The sequence below is a fragment of the Leptosomus discolor genome, chromosome Z, assembly GCF_034619465.1.
Source record: "Leptosomus discolor isolate bLepDis1 chromosome Z, bLepDis1.hap2, whole genome shotgun sequence".
Lineage (NCBI taxonomy): Eukaryota > Metazoa > Chordata > Aves > Leptosomiformes > Leptosomidae > Leptosomus > Leptosomus discolor.
Window position 1 is genome coordinate 82742716 of NC_141419.1, and position 21958 is coordinate 82764673.

The 21958-nt window shown below is 42.1% G+C and overlaps 1 protein-coding gene across 3 annotated transcripts in view; it reads right to left on the reverse strand.

Moving 5' to 3' along the window:
- UNC13B (unc-13 homolog B) overlaps positions 1 to 21958 on the reverse strand; it is a 195971-nt gene that overhangs the window by 58660 nt on the left and 115353 nt on the right. For all 3 annotated transcript variants that reach the window (XM_086479680.1, XM_086479681.1, XM_086479679.1), the window contains 5 exons: positions 15649 to 15876; positions 15201 to 15342; positions 5154 to 5323; positions 4142 to 4257; positions 2117 to 2280 (listed from right to left, as the gene is read on the reverse strand). In XM_086479680.1, the coding sequence (XP_086335806.1) occupies positions 2117 to 2280; positions 4142 to 4257; positions 5154 to 5323; positions 15201 to 15342; positions 15649 to 15876 (820 nt within the window). The remainder of the gene's footprint in view (positions 1 to 2116; positions 2281 to 4141; positions 4258 to 5153; positions 5324 to 15200; positions 15343 to 15648; positions 15877 to 21958) is intronic.

Consider the following 21958-nt stretch of genomic DNA (forward strand, 5'->3'; position numbering starts at 1 on the left):
AGTGCAAGGAAACCTCCTGCAGGAAATCTCAAAATTATGCCAGAAGTGTCCCGGCTTGTGAAATGATTAAACAATCAAAGAAAATCTGTCAGACATAGGGGAAAAAAAAAAAATCAGAGCTTAATAGGTCTGATATTATGGGACATGGCAAGTAAAGTTCATTCCAACAGACAGGAGAGCTAGGCCATTTTTAAGCAGGAATCCTCATTGAGCTCCCAACCTAAATTTGGGAACTACTTTCTAAACATTGCTTTCTCCCTAAGGGACTCAGAATAGTTTGGGCTGGAAGGGACCTCTAAAGGTCATCTAGTCCAACCCCCCTGCAGTGAGCAGGGACATCTTCAGCTGGATCAGGTTGCTCAGAGCCCCGGCCAACCTGACCTTGAAAGTTTCCAGGGACAGGGCTTCTACCACCTCTCAGGGCAACCTGTGCCAGTGTTTCACCATCCTCACGGTAAAAAATGTGTGCCTTACATCCAGTCTAAATCTACCCTCTTTTAGTTTAAAACCATCACCCCTTGTCCTATTGCAACAAGCCCTACTAAAAAGACTGCCTCCATCATTCTTGTAAGCCCCCTTGAAGCACTGAAAGGTCACTATAAGGTCTCCATGGAGCCTTCTCTCGTCCAGGCTGAACAAGCCCAACTCTCTCAGCCTGTTCTCATAGGGGAGGCACTCCAGCCCTCTGACTCATCACAGGTATTAGCTCCTGTGGTAATTAACCTACAAATAATTATAACCAAAAAAAGCTCCAGTGAGGGAATTTTACAGGAATTCACAACTCATTCTATGAGACAAACATGATACTGATTCCTGAATGTTAACTTGCTTGTTGCATGATGCCTGTGTACTAACTGGTCATTTAGCACTTGGTAAATAAAGACAGACACATAAAATGGCTTTGTTCAGCTTGAAGAAGAGAAGGAGTGAGGAGTAGGGATCTAATCCATATCTTGACTACTTAGCAGAGAGGGGAGGGTTAGTGAGAAGACTGAGACAGGCCAAAATTGTTTTAGAGGGAAGATTAAAAGATAAGCAGCCTTATGCAGCAGTTACAGCACAGGCAATCCAAAGTAGGATTTCCCAGTTTGGATTTCTACCAGGCATTTCTTCCCCAGAGTAACAGAGCCTGAGGACAGGAGGCCAGAGAGGTGCTGGATCTCCATCTTTGGAAATTTTCAACAAACTGAAAGAGGCCCTGAGCAGTCCAGTCCTACTTCCAAGTAAGCCCTGCTATAAGCAGGGACTAGACCTCCAGAGGTACCTTCCAATTCTTTTCCACTTCAGCTTAAATCAATAGGCAGAAAAGGTGTTTGCAAGATGACAAAAGCACAGATCATATCTCACCCAAGGACCCAGATCCCAAAACTTTCAGCTTCTAACATGAAAAAATTCACTTTTGTCTGCTATATTTAATATTACATTTGAAATGAGAAATGAGCTAAGCATAGCACGACTAGTCTTTAAGATGAAGAATGGCTAATCCCAAATCCAAGAAAAAGTACAGTGACAAGGAAAATGCTCTTTGAAGATCAAGAACTGCATTAGCCTAGCTGCAAAGAGGACAAACCAGTGGCTCCATTACTCAAACTTTCTACAAATGCCTTCAGCAGCACCTTGGAAATTAGTGACTTCAAAGGACTTATCAATTGCCAAACAGACACATAGGACAAACACTTTCACAAAGCCTCATCCCTTCTCATATCATCAGAAATCTTCAGCTGGATCCTCAGACAATACGTTTTTAACAGAAAAGTGCTCAAATGGAGATGTTAGTCTTAAAACAGGAACAGCTCATCTACCAATAATAAAACAAGGTCATTTACACTACTGAAGTTGGTGTAATTCCTTAGAATTAGTTTTAAAGGTGCTCACACAAACTGCACATAAACTGCTTAGATAGATGCTTAATTCCACCACTTTGTCAGACCTTAATTTCTAGACTTTGAGGAAACAAGTGATTCAGAGACAGGCAGTCTCTTACTGCTCACAGTAAGCCCCAAAAGGAGCAGTCAAGCCCTCCACTACCAACACATTTAATCTTCTAAATATTAACAGTCGCGTCAATTAGTTACACCAACTATCTGCACTAAAGACCACATGAAATACATCGTACGTCATGGCCTGGTATATTGATTCAATGCCATAACGCATTGCAAATTCATCCACGATCTCTTGAGCCGTCTCATCAAAATACACCTTCCAGGCATCATCTCCTTTGGCATCAGGGATCTTCACCACCCCACTCCCTTGCACATCTGTGAGATGGTGAAAGAGGTTCTGAAATACAAAATAGGAACAAAATTATACTTGAGGCTGCTGAAGCCTCTAGGTGAGTTTCATGAAGAGCTTGGAACCACTGAGAAGGCACTAACACAAATTTCTTTACTCTCCTCCCTCTTTCTTTCCCCCTAACCACTATGTAATTTTCTGGTTTTACCTTCTTTTCTTCTTGAGTTCTCCTAGCTGAATATTTTGCATGCATACCTACGAATTTACCCAGCACTGTGAACGATACAGAGGAGTGCTTCAATGCAGTGAAACCACAGACTAATTAGTTTCCCAAAACCTACACATTTCTGTCCTCAGAATGAAATGCCTTAAGATGGACACGCTATTTAAAGTGGCTGACGTAACAGCTCTGTATCAGCTTTGTAATTACTATCATACAGCAGAACAGTGCAAACAGATTTTTTTTTTTTCTGAAAAGAACATCCTTAAGATCACTCCTAACAACTAGACACTTGCATTATTATTCAACATAACCTTTCACTCTATCTTACACTGCAAGGGCTTTCAGCTATCATTGCTGTGCAGAAATTGCACATTCAGTTCAGTGGGTTTCTCAGTAATCCTCAAATTCACATCACTTACAGATTCATCAGCCTTTCAGACGGCTGGCTCCCTGTAGTAAGGGATGCAAAAGTCTAACGATCACATTATGAGCTAGAGGACTTTGCTTTCCGCTACTATTTTTCCTGATTAAATTATTCTAGCTGTAAATCACCTTCATTTTATGATACATAAATGAAAGAAGGCGATGCTTTAAAAGAGACATATTTGCAGAACAGAAGGGCAGCCAGTGATCATGCACGTTCAGGAGGAAAGAAACGAAACAGCTTACCAAAGAAAAACCATCACTGAATTAAAAAACAATAAATATGTAATGAAGGACACAACACAGCCTACTAAAAGAAGCATACTGATGTTTTTCTAAGCTTTGTATCTGTCTGTTCCCTGGTAAGGCCAGACGACACCACAAGGCCCATCTAGCCCAGCATCTGAATAGACGTGTTGTTTTCGTAGCTGAACATTCCTCTCGGAGACGCATCTGTCCTCCTTTTCTAATCTGACTTTGCTTAAACCTCACTGGACCTCATGACATTCTTGTACGTCAGGTGAAAAGGTCTATGACTACTCTCTTATTCAGGCACTTAGAGATTGACCCAGCCATCTGCCTTCTCTTTGATAGATAGTCTGTGCACCATGCATCTCTCCAAGGCAGGGTTTTCCCTTTACTTATTGTCACAAGTCATGTTTTGGGTTTCTCTCAACCTCTGCAGCACTGCGAGCCCAGCTCAGTCCACTCTGAGACAGGTCAGTACCCAGTAATAGCAGCTTAACTTCTGTTCCCCAATGTTTGTTCACAGCTACACACCAGTGCAAGAGGTAAAGAAGAATTTATACCGTGTATATCTGCACCACTCAACAGCCAGAGTCAAAACCCTCCCCAGATCAGAATCTACTCATAAAGCATTTTAGTATGCCTTCTCTAAAGACAGACATAGGTACAGTACATGCTCAAAGCATAACTCAAAGAAATCCAGAGGTTTCTCCACATTAAACTTTGGAGGGCTCTGAGTTGGACCAATGCCTGATCTCTGCCTGACAGCAGCACAGCTGTGACATTGGGACAGATTGAGCCAGCCAGCCGCCAGCATGGCAGGGAGAGTCTAAAGCCTTCTTTGCCTCTCTCAACAAATGTAGGTCTGACAATTCAGCGTGTTTCCAGGCCTGCATAGCAGGGAGAGGAAAGCTCATCTAGGGCAAGGAGTAACATTTCAAGGAAATAAGGTCAGAAAATCACTTCTTCAATAGACAGGAGGAAAATAGTGATAAGAGAGCTGAACCCGCTGCTTACCTCGTGAAGGCAAGTGTACTGAATATGATATGGAGCCACCTTCTCCTCGCCTTTGATCTCCACGCTGATTTGCAGGCGAATAGCCCCTGACACTGCAGACTTATCTGTTCGCTTCTCTAGAAGGAAAAATCATCAACTATTATATGCATTGTTCATGTTCAGAGCAGAGCCATCCTGAGGTGACAACACTCAAAAAGAAACATGCAGGAAGCTCAGACTGAGCTCGTAATGAGAGTTACCATGGAGAAAACTTTCTGACTGTTTTCTTTCAAAACATTGAATACTAAGTAGACATCAGCAAAACAACTGCCATAATACACCCTCAATATGACATAGCTAGCTAGAACTATGTACATTTCTACATCTAAGACAGCCTTTCTGACAGCAAGTGTGCTACACAGTCTTAGATTCAGTCAACTGAACTAGAAACACCAAGGACAGACCCCTTTTCTGAAAACGGGGCTGATGTGGAATTTGTTCCTGACTTCGACATAGTCCTGAGATCCTGGGAATTGCTGGTTGTCCCTATCAAGAAGAATTTGGACCTCCTAGGATTATTACTATGCCTGTCAATTCAGCACCATCTGGTTACTTGCCAGACCTTCTACAATGTTCTATTTTGGTCACTGCAAAAGGTCTCGACAACTTCCCAGGCCAGTGCACTTGCAGGCCTTACAGACTGGTAAAATGCTTGTGTTGACACACAAAAAAGGGCACAGGCAGGAAACATCTCTACAGCACAAGTGAAATCCAATCCTGCTCCAAGTATTTTACCCATAGTACTTTTCAGTGCCTGACAGGGAAAATCCATCACCCTCCTGACATATTACATTCTTCTTCATTTTAACTGCAAACAAAGCCTTGCAGCTGCTCCGCAGCACCATCACATGCCCCTTGAAATCATATGGGATTTTTTTTTTCCTTTCTTGCAAACTGCACAGATGCTCCCAAGCACTCTCAAACATTCCCAAACTAAAACGTGACATGTTTTCAATCTCAAAGACCTGCTCACCAAGGTTGTACCACACATCCATTTCTCCGCTCAGAGTACGGACTTCAATGATTGTCTGCCCCAGGAAATCATCCGACTCGCGTTTCAGCCTCTGCTTGACACGAGACTTGATGTCATCATCTTCATCCCATACTCGCACCTTGATCCGGTCAGAAGAATTATGGCACTCACTGCAAACAAGACAAATGTAATGTTGAAAAGCACATAATGCAGCCAACATTGATATGCTACATGATCGATATGCTACATGCTTCACATTCCTCTTGACCCGCTTGTCCAACAGTAGCGGGTTGCATAAACAGAATGTAAACAAACAACTATTTATTTAAAAGTGGAGCATCTGACAGGAACTACACAACTTTTTGATGCACTCTAAACACTCCTGTGACAGGGTACATACTGCACTTCAGAGGCATGCTGAAGGAGTGCCCTGCCCTGACTGCAAACACCAACTTCAGGCTTGCTGAAGTTGGCTGTGACTCTCCTGCTCATCCTCACTTTCAGCAGCAGCTCCCTGAACTTGTAAATTCTCTTCGCTGTTGTTGCTTTTGCCGTGAAGCCCACAAAATCCTGGTAAACTCAGCATACACACAGTAAAAATGCTGATGAGCATCTCACTGGTTTTTGATAGCTCGCCCCATCAATGAACTTCCATTCAGCTGTAGGCATTAAAGGCTACTTGTGTTTACGCGTATGCAGTCTCTAGCACAACATGGCCAAGACCTATGACAAACACCATTCATGCTATTTTCTAATAAAAGATAATTAGCTCAGGTGGAGGTAGCACTCTTAAAGATAGTCACAAAGCAGTAGTGTATTAATGTACAATACATTACAATCAGATGATATAAACACTGCCTGTGCCTGGGAGGAAAGGGTCGGATACAGTAGTTACAAATTTGGTATTTAATTACTAGAATTGATTCTGCCTATTATTCAAGGCTCAGGCTCACACTTTGTGCTCCAAACAGATCAGTAAAGACATCTCCATTAAAAAAAGCAGTTTACTATTTGCTGAATCACCACCCTCTAGCTTAATACACAGGCAGAATTTGCAGCCTTCCCCTCTTTTTAGGTGTTCAGATACCTTTTGTTCATCCAAACAGGCTCCTGGATGTCAGAAGTGGGTAGAAGAACCTTATTATAAGAGCTGTGCGCATTTACAGAGCATGCAATACAATAGAGCAATCTGAATGCTCATATGAGACCATGACAAGGGTGATTATTCACCACTACCACTACAAATGTCTGCCCTCAAGGAAATAAAACCTATGACAACAGGCAACTTATACTGAAGGCCTGTTTTCCAGCCTTTTTAACATTAACATACTGCATCTGTTGCTAAGCAACAGGGAGAAAAAAGAAATGGGTCAGCGGAGATCTGCTAAGCCTGGTCAATAAGATGTGGCAGTGACTGGTATTTGCCTGTTCTCTACCAAGAAACCATTTGGGCTCCTATTGCCACCATTGTGATTCAGGACTGCTTAACAGACATCCATGCAGCTCCTATGAATTTTTCCAGTACAGAGGAATAGCTGGGAATTATACAGAGAAACTTAGAGACAATTCATTGCAGTTCTGATCACAGGCAAAGAGCATCACTGCTCCCTGCCTTTGCTGTGCAATCAAAGCTGTATTTAGAGTTCAGAAGAAAGAAAAGTTCAATGTTTCTCTCCTGCCTTTATTCCCCCCTTCCTTGTCCTCCACTTCAAAGACGTCTTCCTTTAACAAAACCATGCAGCAAGCATTCACAAGCAGGGAATGCTTGGACTGCTGCTCTTTGTAGCTTTCAAATTTAACCGAGTGCATTGCCATATCTACCAGCAACACACCATGAGCACATAAAATAAATCCTCTGTTCCTGACACAGGGGACTAAGGTACATCCTGGAAGTACCATAGAGGATCAGTGTTCAGAAGCGCTGATGGGTGCTGAAAAACACAAATTGGCACACAGTGCCAGTTACAAAACATCAGCAAGTTAGCTCCTGACTTCTTCAGACCTCACCTTCTGGCACACCACTTCTTTGTTAGATCACTTTGATCTTGTTTCTTTGCTACCAATGGTCAGAAACTTGCTCTTTCCTTTAGGAAAACATTCACTGTTTAGATCTAAAACCTACCTGAGGCGGCCCTATATGCATCATCCGCTCCTGGAGCGGCTGGCTATCATCCTTCACTCGGCTACAGCAGCACAACTCACTGCTCAGTGCTACAGGAAACTTCCCAGCAGCATTTACTGAGCTACTGAAGCTTCTGCTTTACCTCACCTTTCTCTGTCGTTTTTAAGAGACTGCTTAATGCATATTCCTTGTGCATGCCAAAGTGAGCCTTATCACTTGCTCACAGCAGCTGAAAGCCTTGGGCTGGTGGCTTAGCCATAAAACATCATCATTTAAGTCTGTAGAAACCACAGTCATTGCTTTTGGTGAAGCAAGACAGTTGTGTCAACATGAGTTCACCTTCCAGAGAGCACCCCAAAACAGAACCACGAATACTGGGGGACTTGGGCTGGTTGACCAATAGCAGCCTTCCTAACTAATGAGAAATAACTTCCAATTTGTGACAGCATCACAAGCCCATAAGACTGTGGCTAACAAGCTCTGCTGCCAGAAACTTTCTTCTTCATTAAAAAAGGAGCTGGCACATTTCTAAAGATGCCTGCCCCATTTCTTGCCACATTTTTGTGAAGCTTGATTTCACTGTGTGCATGCACATGCCCATCCAGTCTCCCACAGCTGAGCTCCCACAGCTTTCCCATGAGGACGCAGAGATAAGAAATACTCTGTGACCCCATTGCAATGAAGAAACTACCAAATGCTTTCAGGCCCATTTCAGAGTGCAAGGGACTGGAAACCAGGTTCCCTTTGTACATGGCTCAAAAATTGTCTCTTTCTTTTATATCTATATTGTCCTGCTGTTTGCAGTGGTGTCATTTTTATAAAGAACTTACTGTTATACTTCAAGCTACCAAATAATGTAACATTTTCAAGAAATAGCACACTGTATCTTCAAGAAAAATTAAAATCAAATAAACTTTTTTTTTTTTTTTTTTAAACATGAATGTCTTCTGCCTAAAGCCAGTGGTTGCAGGAGCAGTGGAAGGAGCTGAGTCAGGTTCTGCTAACTTGCTCTCTTATCCCACACTTCACCTCAATCTCTTCTGCCACGCTCTGCTTTGGCCTTACCCAACCCCGAACCACCAGTCCACACACACGCCCCCTGCACTGTCAATACTCTGGCCTCTTCCCATGCTTAGCTAGCAGAGGAGAAGCACGCGAGCACACGAAGCTTGCTTAATTCTGGTCTGCACACACAGTGGCATGCCCACACACAGGCTAATTGGTATATTGGTGGCTAAACAGAACAGGCAACTGCTGAATTTACACTATAGTGCCTCCCACAATGAAGTTAGCAATTTGTATCCTTGTAATCTAGCTCCAACTTCCACAAAAAAAAATTGTAGAAAGTGGTTCTTAGTTCTGAGACCTCTGCCCATATGTAAAGGTTGGCTCAGATGATATCAGGGGTCTGGGACAGAGTATTGCATATGCCTTGTCTCCTCCAAAAAGTGGAGAGAGAAAATGGAGAAGTGTCTAAAACTGACCAGAACACCATTTTGGAGCTAATGATTCATACTTTGAGGTAAAAAAACCAATGACATTGACTAATCATATGCCACTTGTGCTTAACAACACTTGCAGGACTGTTACTTAACCTCCACAGCAACCCAAAGCCAAAGTGATAAGCTTTGTCAAGTTGTGGCAACACTGACAGTTTTCAAAAAATTCTACCATAAAAGATACAAAGGTATACCTATAAAACCATGTATCTAGCAGTTCATAAAATGATCTCTATCCACAGTAAAGATCGTAAGTGTAAAGCATAGGGAGTGCCAAACTGACAACCTGTAACCTTCGACACCATCAGCTCACGTTGATGAAGCTACACTCGTGAAGACAAAAAGAGTCTAGTAAATAACCATATGGATGAACGTCCATTTGTATGATATCTGCATGGACACCTTTTTCCCAAAAAATTTCTCATCTCAAGAAAGGTGTTAGCAACACATTAACCCTGCAGGACTCACCCAGCCCTCAGTTTCATTCCACTAATGCTGCAGCAAGACCTTGACTGTGCTTCTCTAAAATGCACTGTGCAGACAAGAGAGGTGGGATGTCAACATGACCCTATCACTCCACATGCCCATTTTACTTTTTCCTTAAATTATGCTATTTTCTTGTATTTTCTGCCTGAAGAACATCAAAGCCCAGAGGCCCCACATGCAGCCAGGACTCCACTGTGCCTGGCAGCTCCCAGAGCAGAAGACAGTCCCTGCCTTGTAGAACTGACAGGCTAATAAAGACAAAACCCAACAAGCAGATGCAGCAAGAACAATGGTAGCAGAGGAAGCAACAATATTTTGCAGATTTAAAAGTAGGTCAGTCAAGCCCAGAATTAAGTAGTTTCATTATGTTTTAATATTAAAAAAATATTTATGGTTCAAGGAGTCTAGTGAATACCTACATGGCCATATTCTGTGAGCAGTTTCCCTTCTGCACCACAGCAGATGCAACTCTCAAGAAGGGCCTGCAAAGTTTCACAGTCCAGTGCAGGGGACATTTCATGCAATGGTAGAGAAAGAAAGTGCAGATCTGCTTGCAGAAATAACGGATGAGAGTGCAGGTGGTGGGAAAATACAGAGAGGAGAACAGAGCAGCAACACCTTTACGACCTGTGATCATTTTAGGAGGGAAGCTTTGCTTCTGAGGAGCAAAGCTTAAAAAAAAAAAGAAAAAAAAAAAGTTTTCCCGGAAAACAAGAAAGGAAGGAGTAGTTGTAGCAACCAGTATGAGAAAGCCCAGTAAAGAGCTATAACAACATACGCAGAGGGAAGAGGAAAAGAAAAGCTGTCTGTGGGAAATAGGACCACAAAAATGATCGAGGGCTGGAGCATCTCTCCTGTGAGGACAGGCTGAGAGCATTGGGGTTGTTCAGCCTGGAGGAGAGAAGGCTCCGGGGAGACCTTATAGCGGCCTGCCAGTGCTTAAAGGGGGCCTACAGGAAAGGTGGGGACAGACTTTTTAGCAGGGCCTGTTGCGATAGGACAAGGGGTGATGGTTTTAAACTAAAAGAGGGTAGATTTAGACTGGAGATAAGGAAGACATTTTCTACCATGAGGGAGGTGAAACACTGGCACAGGTTGCCCTGAGAGGTGGTAGAAGCCCCATCCCTGGAAACATTCCAGGTCAGGTTGGACGGGGCTCTGAGCAATCTGATTGAACCGAAGATGTTCCTGCTCACTGCAGGGGTGGGGGGTTCTACCAGATGACCTCTAAAGGTTCCTCCCAGCCCAAACTATTTCCTGATTCTATGATTCTAAATGGTCAGGCAGAAAACACAGCAAGATTTGGCTGTGGTTCAAATGAAGTGTCTTGATACGGCAGGGTCCAACTGGCAGCTCTGTTATGGCCAACCTCAATGGGAATGGAAGGCAGAAAGCTTCTCAGGACAGGTTAATTTTTAAATAATGCCGCATCTCCTCTATTAGGGAGAAAAAAGGACAGTGGAGAAAATACTGAAGGCAAATTCAGAGTGCTACGAGAACAAAGCTAAAATCCTTAGTAGCTCAGAAGTGAAGCACAACAGGACAATAATATGCCCTGAAATGCAGCTTTTGTCGTCTAAGAACAAAGAAATGAGTTTTCTGTTCTTACCAGCATGAAGCTCTTTTCTTAGGGGAACAACTACAATCACTTTGCTGTTACCCAATGCTACAACACCAACCGACAAATTAACGGTGCAGCTCTCCAAACTACAAAGAGCAGATAAAGGGATTCTGAGCATTACACCCTCAGCTACATTAACTCATCTTCCCAACAGGTGCTTGCCACAACGCATCAACTCTGCATTCAGACTTAAGTTTCACATCAGTATCTGAGCAGCGAAACAAGCGGGATTTTAACCGAGTGACAGGTTCAGTATCTGCAGTACCTGGAGAATAAACAAAGCAAGACAAACAGCATGGTCCTTGCCATGCAGCTAAAGGAGGCCGAGGGTGCAGAGTTACAGTGACATTTATAAACACAGTGGTCTCAGAAGCGGAATTCTAAAACACAGCTCTGGAATAGTCACATCTAACCACAGAGATAACCAGAAGATGCTGAGCTTGATAACAGGCTCAGAAGCTGAAAGGAAAATTGCAGAACTGAATAGAAGCTTTAGGGTGACAACCCAGTGGTTAGCTCTGCAACAGCACCATTCCCAAAGGATTAACAAGAATGTTTATCATGTGGGGCTCTGCACGTCCTAGTAAAATATTGATTATTGGCTAGCAGGAGGCACTGCATTTGTTTTAACACAGTTACCCTTCTGCAGCGAGAGAGAATAAACACGCCTTTTGCAAACTGTTCAGTGACAATGTAATCTGTTCCAGGCAATGATTTCACGCCCACAATTCAAAGCTTCAGACACAGCTGTACTCAGACCATACAACTTCAAGGGGATATTACTGTAAAACGAACGAGTCATTTTGTGCCAAGGCCAAGAAAAATAGCAATGTCCTGTATGAATCTAGTAACTTCTAGTGCTCAGAGTCGTTAAAGACTGGGGCGTTTCCTGAATAAAAGGTATGGACTAGAAGCCTCCAAACGAGCCCAGAACTCTCTCTTTAAAACGGAAACTCTGTCCTGTGGTCAAGTTTACTCTCCTAAACACTGTGTGCTATTGTAACCCATTCAAATGGACGCTCAGCTTCAGCCTTTACAAAAAAAAAGATTTTAGGAAGCCTGTATTTTCTACTGACAGTTTAAAACATGCCTAAATTGAGAATTAATGTCTTGTTCTAATTGCATTGAATAATGCAAAAATATCTTCCCTCTAATATTACTGAGCTGTTTCCTAAGCAAATGAGAGTTAAGCAGACTTGTTATGAAATCTACCTTCCAACAAGTTTTCTCAAAAAATTACAGCTAGATGGAGAAGAGAAACCCACACCAGCTGCCATCCCTGGAAAGTCTGCAGCCACCTGGCTCTCATGTACCAATTGATTCAGACAGCTTGGAACCAACTGCAGGCAGGACACATGCTGCCTTCTGTCCAGTCAGAGTCGAGGGCAAGGGAAGAGTTGAAGGCACAGAGCAGAAATGTATATGGCAAATGAAGGAGGCTACCTGTAAGCCTGCTCATCAGAACTACAGGAAAGGGATCAGGGATTATTGCAGGAAGGGAATGGGATGTAAAGCCAAAGGAAGCAGGGCTTCATCACTGCATGCTCACAGAACAACATCTCTTCATTGCAGCAATGGCTGGAGTCTCCCATCAAGCTTCATCCTGCTGAGCATCACATGTGTCTGCATCAAGCCTGTAAAACTTCGAACCGAGCAGAAAGATGAACCCCTTATATTTTCATAAGTCTTCAAACTCCAAAGAAAGATATAAAAAATTCTCTATAACAACACATTTCCTAAATCTAAAGATGTAAATAGACGCAGAGATGATTTTCAGAAAGAAGCAGGACCTGCAAATCACTTGCTCGGACAACATCAATATGCTCCAAGAACCAGTCATTAATCTAAGCAGATGCCTACAGTGACACAGGCTAGTAATGACCTAAATAGCACTTATAATGGGAACCCAAAGTGTTTTCAACCTTGCCTTTTCTAAAATACAATTCTAAATCTGGACTTCTGAATTAGGTCAAGCCTACCACAACATTTTTTTCTGAAAATGTATAGAAAAGCAACAAAGCCATATTTAAGGAGAAGTATTTCAGTTAATATACTAGCCTACCTATCACTGCAAATAAGCACAGAAAAACTATTTGAAATAGGCTACTGCAGCCTTAAAAATTTTAAAACTTGTTTAAGCTGCTTTTAATAAACTTCACTGGCTCTGTAGAAAGAATTGTATCACTCAGCTGTACATAGTCTGCCTCAATTCATGCCATGAATTATAATAACAATGGTGTAATTATGACTGATGCACACGGATTTCTGGTACTATATCCAACCTTTGAAAAGACACTGGAATTGTGATCATATAAAAGACACGGGGCACCTAATGAACACCAGCTACAAAGAAGTCTGTCCACCAACCCAAACAGAAAAGGAACAGCAATTGCTGACACACACATTAGTTACTGACCTGACCCCTTCCTACTCACATATCTTGCAAGTGTTTTGACCATCAAACTTTTCATACGTCTACTGAAAGGTAGGCTTTCAATAACTAAAAGCACACTTTTCTTTCACTATAACAAATTAACTTAATTCTAAGAAACAAACACGCATTCTGAACCCTTTAAATGTGACAATCTCTTGATTGTCCTGACAATCTCTTCTAAAAAAGCTTGGTATGTAACGGGTATTTTTGGTCTGCATATGTTGATTTGAATTTCCATTTGATTATCGGGTAGAAAATTTCAGAGATTTTAAGAGCTTTAAGCTGAAAAAAGATCCATAAATGCAAAAAAAAAAAAAAAAAAAAGGAAGACAGGCATGTAAAAGACCAGTGCTGCATACACTTCTAAATGACTCTCTCCTCATCCAGCATAAGGTGAGCTTTGACATCTGCTAACGAAATGACACATTGATTCCCGTACTGAATGCTCTCCTGCCATCGATCTGGACACTGTGCTCATTTTCCTCATCTCCTGCTATTCCAAGGCAATTAAAACAATCAGCTAGACAAAGGCAAGATAGAAAGCAGCATCAACTCTAATGCCCAACTGCATATTATCTGCTGAATCACAGACATGGCGATAAAATCTAAACAGTGGCACCGTCAAAACTGTGACATTTATCATGGTGTGCTATCTATCTTTAAACACAGCATTTGTTGAAGCTCCTAAAATTAGAAGGGAACACACTGCAAATACCATGGTAACTACTTGGCATGGTAAATCAAGGTCCTTAAGGCTCCCACACAGACTTACTGCTATTGTGACTAGAGTTATCCAAATGGCACCTAAGCATACTTACTACTTACCAAGCAGTAATGTTACCTTGAATTAAACTAAGAATAAAGCCAAGTGCTTACTTGCTCAAAATAGCACCAAGATTTTTCTGATGTTAATGAGCAGCTCAAAACTACTTCAAAAATAATTTTGTTTGTACTGTACATTGTAAAGACAAAGCTGGGCTGATATAAGACTGATTTCAAAACACAAACAAATTTCAATTTGCAGAGAGAGTTCCGCCCAAGCAGTTTAGGAAAAAACAGGAAAGAAAAAAAAAAAAAAAGAAAGAAAGAGAAGGTACAAGGAAAGAGATAAAATATTAAAGGAAATAAAGAAGTTTGAGGTTGAATGAGATCACCCAGAATATTCAGAAAAGGCTTGCTAGATTTCATATCTCCATTTTGTTTTACAACATGTTCAGTGATAAATTGAGGGTACCATTTACTTATTCAATAAGAGCAGAATGGAATACATTCTTCAGCCTTCTGAGAGTAGTTAATATCTAAAGAATTGTGCCTCCAGCCTTTGCTTTCAATTCAGACATGGATAAATTGCTCATCTTGAAGACAGATAATCCCTCGAGTTATGGTTACATTGATTTTCCAGAACTGAGAAGGGAGACTGGTAGTGCCACAGACAAGTGACAGACAGCTAACTACCTTTAACCTTTGTTAGTCAAACACCAGTAGCAGGTCACAGGAACAGGTCACGGGAAGTTTGCTTAGTCTTTTATACAAACTTTACTCTCTTATCTTACGAAGAATTTTGAAAGTATGTCTATTAGCCAGGAACAAAAGTCACCAAGTCAAAGATTTTCCTTTCCCTTTAGCTGTCTCTAGAAACATCAATATAGAAGTCTTCACAGAGCAGACAATTTATACAAGCACAAGTAACACGGATGAGATGAACAGGTGTGCACTACATACATCGTCAAAGACATCAGCCCTCCAGACGCACATCCACAAAGCTGACCAGAAATAAAAGCATCATACATTACAGGTGATGCATACTGACAGAGATGACAGCTGTTGAAGCACAGGTCATACAAATAGGCAAAACGGGGCTGAGAGTCCTTGTAAAAGCACTTACAAGTAAAACTTTTCTTCCCATACAGGGTTCAGATTTCCAAAAATTGTTTTTGTCCTCTTCTTTGTTTTACCCACTTGAACTGTCACATATGGATCACTGGACCCAGTCTTGTCTTTGGCCTGCAGACCCTGAGCACACACCACTGGAAGGAAAAGAGAAGGGTTACCACCACCATGCAATAGGACAATGTGTTCACACCATGTGAAGCAAGAGCTCAGAATGGCCAGAGAAATAGGAATATCACTCATGAGAGCTTATTTGATGAGCCTCAGCTCATGGTGCACTAGAGTGCCTGGGATATGAGTATCTCCACCTGCTACCTGTACCAAGAAGTAAGAGACACAGATCAGAGAAGACCTTTCTCTCTAGTCTCTCTAGCTTCACATCAGCTCTCTTTTACCTTAGGGTTCCAAGCGAGGCCAAGGGAATCCATGCCTCCCTCACTCACCTGTGATCGTGATCTTTGCTGACCATTTTGAGGTGCCATCAAGCACGCTCTGCTTCACTGTCTTCATCTGCTGAGCATGTGTCAATTTGCTTTCACTGAACACATCTCTGATCAAGTCAAAAATCTCTGGTTTGTTCCGTTCTCGAATTTTCATGCGATCCTTCATTGCCATGATGAAATTCTGGGTTCGGTCTTCAGCTCCATGCTTCGAGCTCTTCTCAGCTGCTCCTGTGCACCAGAAAGTACAAAATTCTCATCAGAAACACACAAATACAAGGCCATGTTTCACTGAGTCTGGACAGCAGGATCAAAGTCATGATTTACCCTCCACATGACAGCTCTTGCTATTCACTTTTACAATCAGATCCCCTCCAATTCAACATACATACAAGTGAATCTGGATCACTCAGAGCCAGGAGGGGATAATGGAAGGTGAGTGTGCAGATTCCTCTGCAATGTAGGACTAAGTTGCTCTCCTGACAACAGGCCTGAGTTTAATATCCTTGCAGCTGAAGAAGACCCAGAAACGAGGTTCTCACTTTAACAGAAAACATCAGCATGCCCTCTCCTCTCATCACTTTGCTTTGAATAAACAAACCCCTGCATGGGCAAGTGCTAGAAAGAGGACATAGGACCTCCATTACAAATGGTATCTATGAGTTTGTCTCAGTGCTGTGCCTCAGCACCATAGAAGAGTCGAAGTTCAGGTGGGCCAACATGGTCACCATTTCTTACTGATGTGTGCCACAAGACTCCCCATTCAGCACAGAGTCACTGTACAATCTATGGCCCATTCTGCCTGGAACCACCCTGTTTGGATCAGGCATCAAGCTGGAGGCATCCAAAGTGCCTCTCTAGATCCCACCCTATTTTATCAGCTTGTAAGAAGACAACTCAAATAATCCATTCTTAGAATCACATGGGCGTAGCAACTATAACAAACACTTAAGACTACAAATTCAATAAGACTACAAATTCAATAGTTAAAGACTTGGGCCATCATAAGCATGGGGCACTAGTACAGTATCCAGCACCTGGAAACCCAAGAGCCAGGCATAGGGTCTGTACTACATAGGTATTCAACTGTATCTGGAAAAAGAGCAGCCTCTGGTCACTTGCAACCTCCTACCGAATTTAAAAGCTCATATGATTATAAGAATGCTCCCACAACCAGCTACTCCCTACTCAATTTTGACAGTCATGTTTTCTGTCAAAATTCAGCCACTAACTATTGTGTCAGATGTGAGGCATGCATCAATGAAAGCACTGACACAAGCTAACAGCGCAGACAAACCTGTGTATGAAATGGAAAGCAGGAACCCAAGACTGCAAACAGTGTCTACATGCAGTCCGCAGCAATTTCAAGTTATGATCTTAAATCAGATCAAGTTAAACCAGTACAAAAGTCCTATGAACACATTCAGCCATAACATTTCTATTTAGTTTAACGTGCTTTTGCTTGGTTTTCTGCTCTGGGATAGTTTAAATAAAGTAAGCTTTGTCCTAGAAAAAATGATCTTTATCCAGGTGTTCACCAAATATTAAATTACCTTAAAAATACGTATTAAAGCAGATGCAAGTGTGTGCAAAGGGAATCATCAATCACAAAGACACAAAAAACTGTTTTCTTCTGGAAGAAGTGGGCAAATATGATATCCGGAGCACCTTTAATTAAGGCGTTACAGTTTTGTATATGAAACAGTTTCAGAAGGTAGTGACCAAACACGAGTAAAGTTCTATGAACACATAAAGGACCCCCAGCAGTACAACATAACTGGCAACCTTGTTAGCAGGCTCGACAGGGTGCCCAGTGACTAACGCTGCCTGAAGACATCCATTTCCATGGCCTTCAATCTAACACCTTTCACCATTACTAAATTCACTTCAATAAAGAAACAAAACTCAATTATAACTTCTACCACCCAAACCAAAAAGAATAAAAACACAGTTTGGAACAGACTGTGACTGCTCAAGTTTCAGAAGTTCATTAAGGACACTGCATACCAAGGCATGCTATTCAAGACCTGGGTATAAAACAAGCCGTAACTTCGCATTACCTGATTATTTTTTTCATTTTATTTGCTAGAGGCTTGACGTTCAGTATTCCATTTAGTACAAAAAAAAAAAAATCTGCCCCAGAGTTTCCTATTGTTGGCTTAAGATGAAATGAAATCAAAATACTGAAATTAATTACGCAGTCCCTGCTGTCTCTACTCACCGGTGACGAACAACTAGCACCACCCAAAGTAAGGTCTTGTATCAGGCAATCATCTGGCTGTAGACCCAACATTTATTAAAGGAATATCAAATTATACCAGGGGCTATACTTTGAACTTCAGATAATAAGTGTTATTCAGCTTTAACAGAACTAGGTCTTCTGGGGATGGAGGTGGACTCTATGCAGTATACACAGAGCTACAGAAAATTATTGGGAAATTGGGAAAGGCCAAACGGAATAATTTACCTCTCCTAGCTGGAATTCTGAAGTCTGTCGTGATCCAAATAAACCAACCCTGCCCTGACCTTTCTCACTTCAAAGAAATTAAGAACCAAAGTCAAACATTAAGAGTTTATGTTGTACATGAGCAGAGTGCTCTATTTCAGAACCATTTTCTAAAGAAATTACTAGCCAGGCAGCTTGCAAATACAAATGTTTCACTACTCATCACTGAGATGGGACACAAGTTATCACAGTTCTGGGATGGCATGGTCTGCACCATTGTCTTAATGTAAGCCCTCCAGGAGCATCAAATGATGCTTTAGAACACAAACTTGGACAAATGGAGGAATTCTAGTTAAAAACATGTTTAATATCCCCACCACTCCAGAGACCTCGCATAGTGCATTTATCCCTCTGCAAGGCTAGCAGCAGGTCGGGGCATCCTGGGTTGCAGGATGCGCGAGCCATGTCACATAGACCCCTACAGTGCCCCCTCTTTAGTCTCTTCTAAGGCTTGGCTCTGCCTCCTGACTTTCAGAGGAAATCCCCCACCTCCATCGATGCTGCTCCCCCACTCCACCCAGATAATTTGCCTAGGTAAGAAGGCTGCACTATACCTTCCCTGGGAAAGGTGTCTCTCTCCCTGCAGAGGTTGCACCTGAACTGTAGTGCAAAAGCCAGAATCAGATAGACACATTATTTAACAGTACGGACTAAGAACAGACAAACCCTCTGTCTCAACAACATCCTCTTTCTTAATTTTAATACTTGCTTGCTGGTACAAAATCACCAGAGTTTCCAAAACAACCATTGGGGGACTAATTACCTATGATGTATGTGATATAAACACAAAGCACGTCACTATACTGGATGGCAGAGGGTGCTCTTCCTGTTGTTGAACTTCATTCTATGATTATTCCGCTCCAAAAAGAGCAGTTTGGCCAGTTGTCCTAGGTTACAGTGTAAAATGTGCCAAAAGGAAAAAAAAAAAAATTTCTATTACCATCTTCAGGAGCTGTTGAGACCAGGTGGGGCGGTGCTCCCTGCCTCCCCCCTCTGGACTATCTCCTGTTACTGGGCACAACAATGCCTTATCGCCTGACCCATCCGTAACTCGCTCCTGGGCCATCTCCTGTTAATGGCCCATCAAGGAACTGCCTCACGACTCCCCATCCCATGGTGAGATGCTCCGCCCGGGGGGAAGGAGCCAAGCAGTCCATGCCAAATAAAAACGGAGATTTCGAACACCCTAGCAGCCTTCTTCCACTGGATTCCCAGAGGAGCTTTTCCCCCCACTGGAGTTCCAGAGGACAAGAGCTACCTACCTACCACTGGACCTTCGGAGGAAGACCAGACTCTTTTACCTGATCGCTGCTTCCACAGAACTACATCCATCGCTTCAGGAGGACTGCAGCTAGCATCTTATCAGACTGCTACTGCCACCCTAACAGGGTGTCAGGTTGTATTCCTGACCCTGTCAGTGTAAACCAGTGGGTTGATTTGGGTTTTTTTCCCCGCCTTGTGTTATATATATATATATATATATATATTAGTAAAGAACTGTTATTCCTATTCCCCATATCTTTGCCTGAAGGCCCGTTAATTTCAAAATTATAATAATTTGGAGGGAAGGGGGTTGCACTTTCCATTTCAAGGGAGGCTCCTGCCTTCCTCCACAGACACCTGTCTTTCAAACCAAGACACCAGTGGATCAGCTTTTCAAGTAGCCCTGTAACTGGCAATAGAAAGGTATGGGAATATACAAGTACTGTGGCATGGGAATATACAAGTACTGTGTACAGTATCATACAAACGGTACTGAGCTTTCCTTCTCTCTTCCTCTCTAGGACTGAATTATGAGTTAATTTATGACCGGAAGCAGAAAGCAAATGCGTCTATATTGGGAATTGTATTGATACAGCTATTAGTAAACCACCAGTGCTGTTACCCTATGCTTTAACAGGAAAAAGTCAAGAAAGCAACACTGGCAGGATAGAAGACAGCTGTTCAGTAGGCGGATAATGCTTAGAAATTATATATTCCTGAAACTTAAAATAGATATTCAAGTTTCAAATAAAGGTATTCTTCCTCCTTCTGTGCAAATATTTTCCTACATAGGATTCTGGGAGCAAACAAGTGTTCATCACCACAGCATCTAATCATCATTCAACCCAGAAGCCAAGATGATTATCACTAACAGTCCACTCACTCTGGACTGCAATCTCTAAATTCAGAGTGCAACACCCACAAATTTCTCACCCAAAACCCAACAAACATACCTGACTTCCAGTCCTCAGTCAAAAAGCACTGAACAACTCCACAACCCCAGGAGCTAAAACAGTATCAAAAGCAGGGCACTCAGTAACAGACCTGACAGCTCGTGTGAAGTTCTCTAAGGTTTGTTGCTCCAGCACACCATACAGAAGCACTAATAAAGACGTATGGCTAATGACACTCACAACAGAGATTTCATGTTCAACAGTATTTTGAAGCTTGAGATCTCATTTCCTCATTTTCAAGATCTCCAGAGGACCAGATTCTGATATTCAAGGGCAATTTATTTTCTCAGGTTCAACTGTAATCTACCAAGGACTAGATTAGCATCACTACAAAAAAACACAAGACACATTGCAGAAGTGGATTACTACGTCTTTTCAAATGCTAGCCCAGAACTGTACAGGCCCCTTTTAAGAGGATCTTACTAGTATAATGTCCTTCCCTTCCATCCTCTTCATAATTCTGCTTACTTCTCTGCATCTGTTCCTTGGCATCCTACACATCCACCCTCTGTTTTACCCATCCTTTGACACCAACATCATCCACCCCGTTGTATTTTAGCTAGTACTACACTAGTGCTCAGGGCAAGAGATAAAACCTCTTTTTTTCCAAAAGCTCTGCATGCTATGTAGATTTTAAAGAACATCTCTCTATCCATTTTCAGCCAAGTAAGAAAGGAATTGTACCCCTGCAGCAGAGATTTCAAGTACCTCCAAGAGTAGCAGAAGGCTAAAAAGAGAGCATCTTCCCTTCAGCAAGTATTTATGAACTTATAATAAAAAAGGTAGGCACCCCATCATTACAATATCTTCTAAGTACCCACAATAGAGAAACATCCTTGGAGAAACAAGCTGGTGCCAACAGAGCCATAAAGCAGATGGCTGCAGCACACATACCACAACTGATTCCAGTTTACTGTGCTTCAGACATTGCCAATTCATGGAACAGCCCTGCTGAACCAGTTTGCAAATGGATTTTGATTCAAATTGCAACAAAGCACTGCAGAATTTGAGTATTTTGTCACTGCAATCCCACTCATTCATTGACTATATTAGATATTCAGTTTCTTAAAAATATAGAGGATAAGAAAAACACCCTCAGAAGAAATAACCAAACTTAATTCTAACGGACTGGGAAAAAGAGATCCTTTTATTTCCCCCAGAAAGACACTGAAGGATAGAAGATGGATAAACAACACATTCCGATTCTAAATAATAAAACCCCAGGTGTCTACCCAAAATTTCAAGGCATAGACAGGAGAACTGTATTTGTCAACAGCTTGAAAATTCATTTTACTCCAATGCAACATTTTCTGTAAGATTTACACAGACCAAACTGAAGATATACCCTGAGGCATCAAGGTATAATTAATAGAATTGTATTTGTTACCAGCCTGAAAATTCATCCAATGTTCCAGGAGAGAAGCATGGCCAGCAGGATGAGGGAGGTAATTCTCCCCCTCTACTCCGCTCTGGTGAGACCCCACCTTCAGTGCTGCATCCAGCTCTGGGGACTGCATCATAAGAAGGACATGGATCTGCTCAAGCGGGTCCAGAGGAGGGTCACAAAGATGATCATGGGGCTGGAGCACCT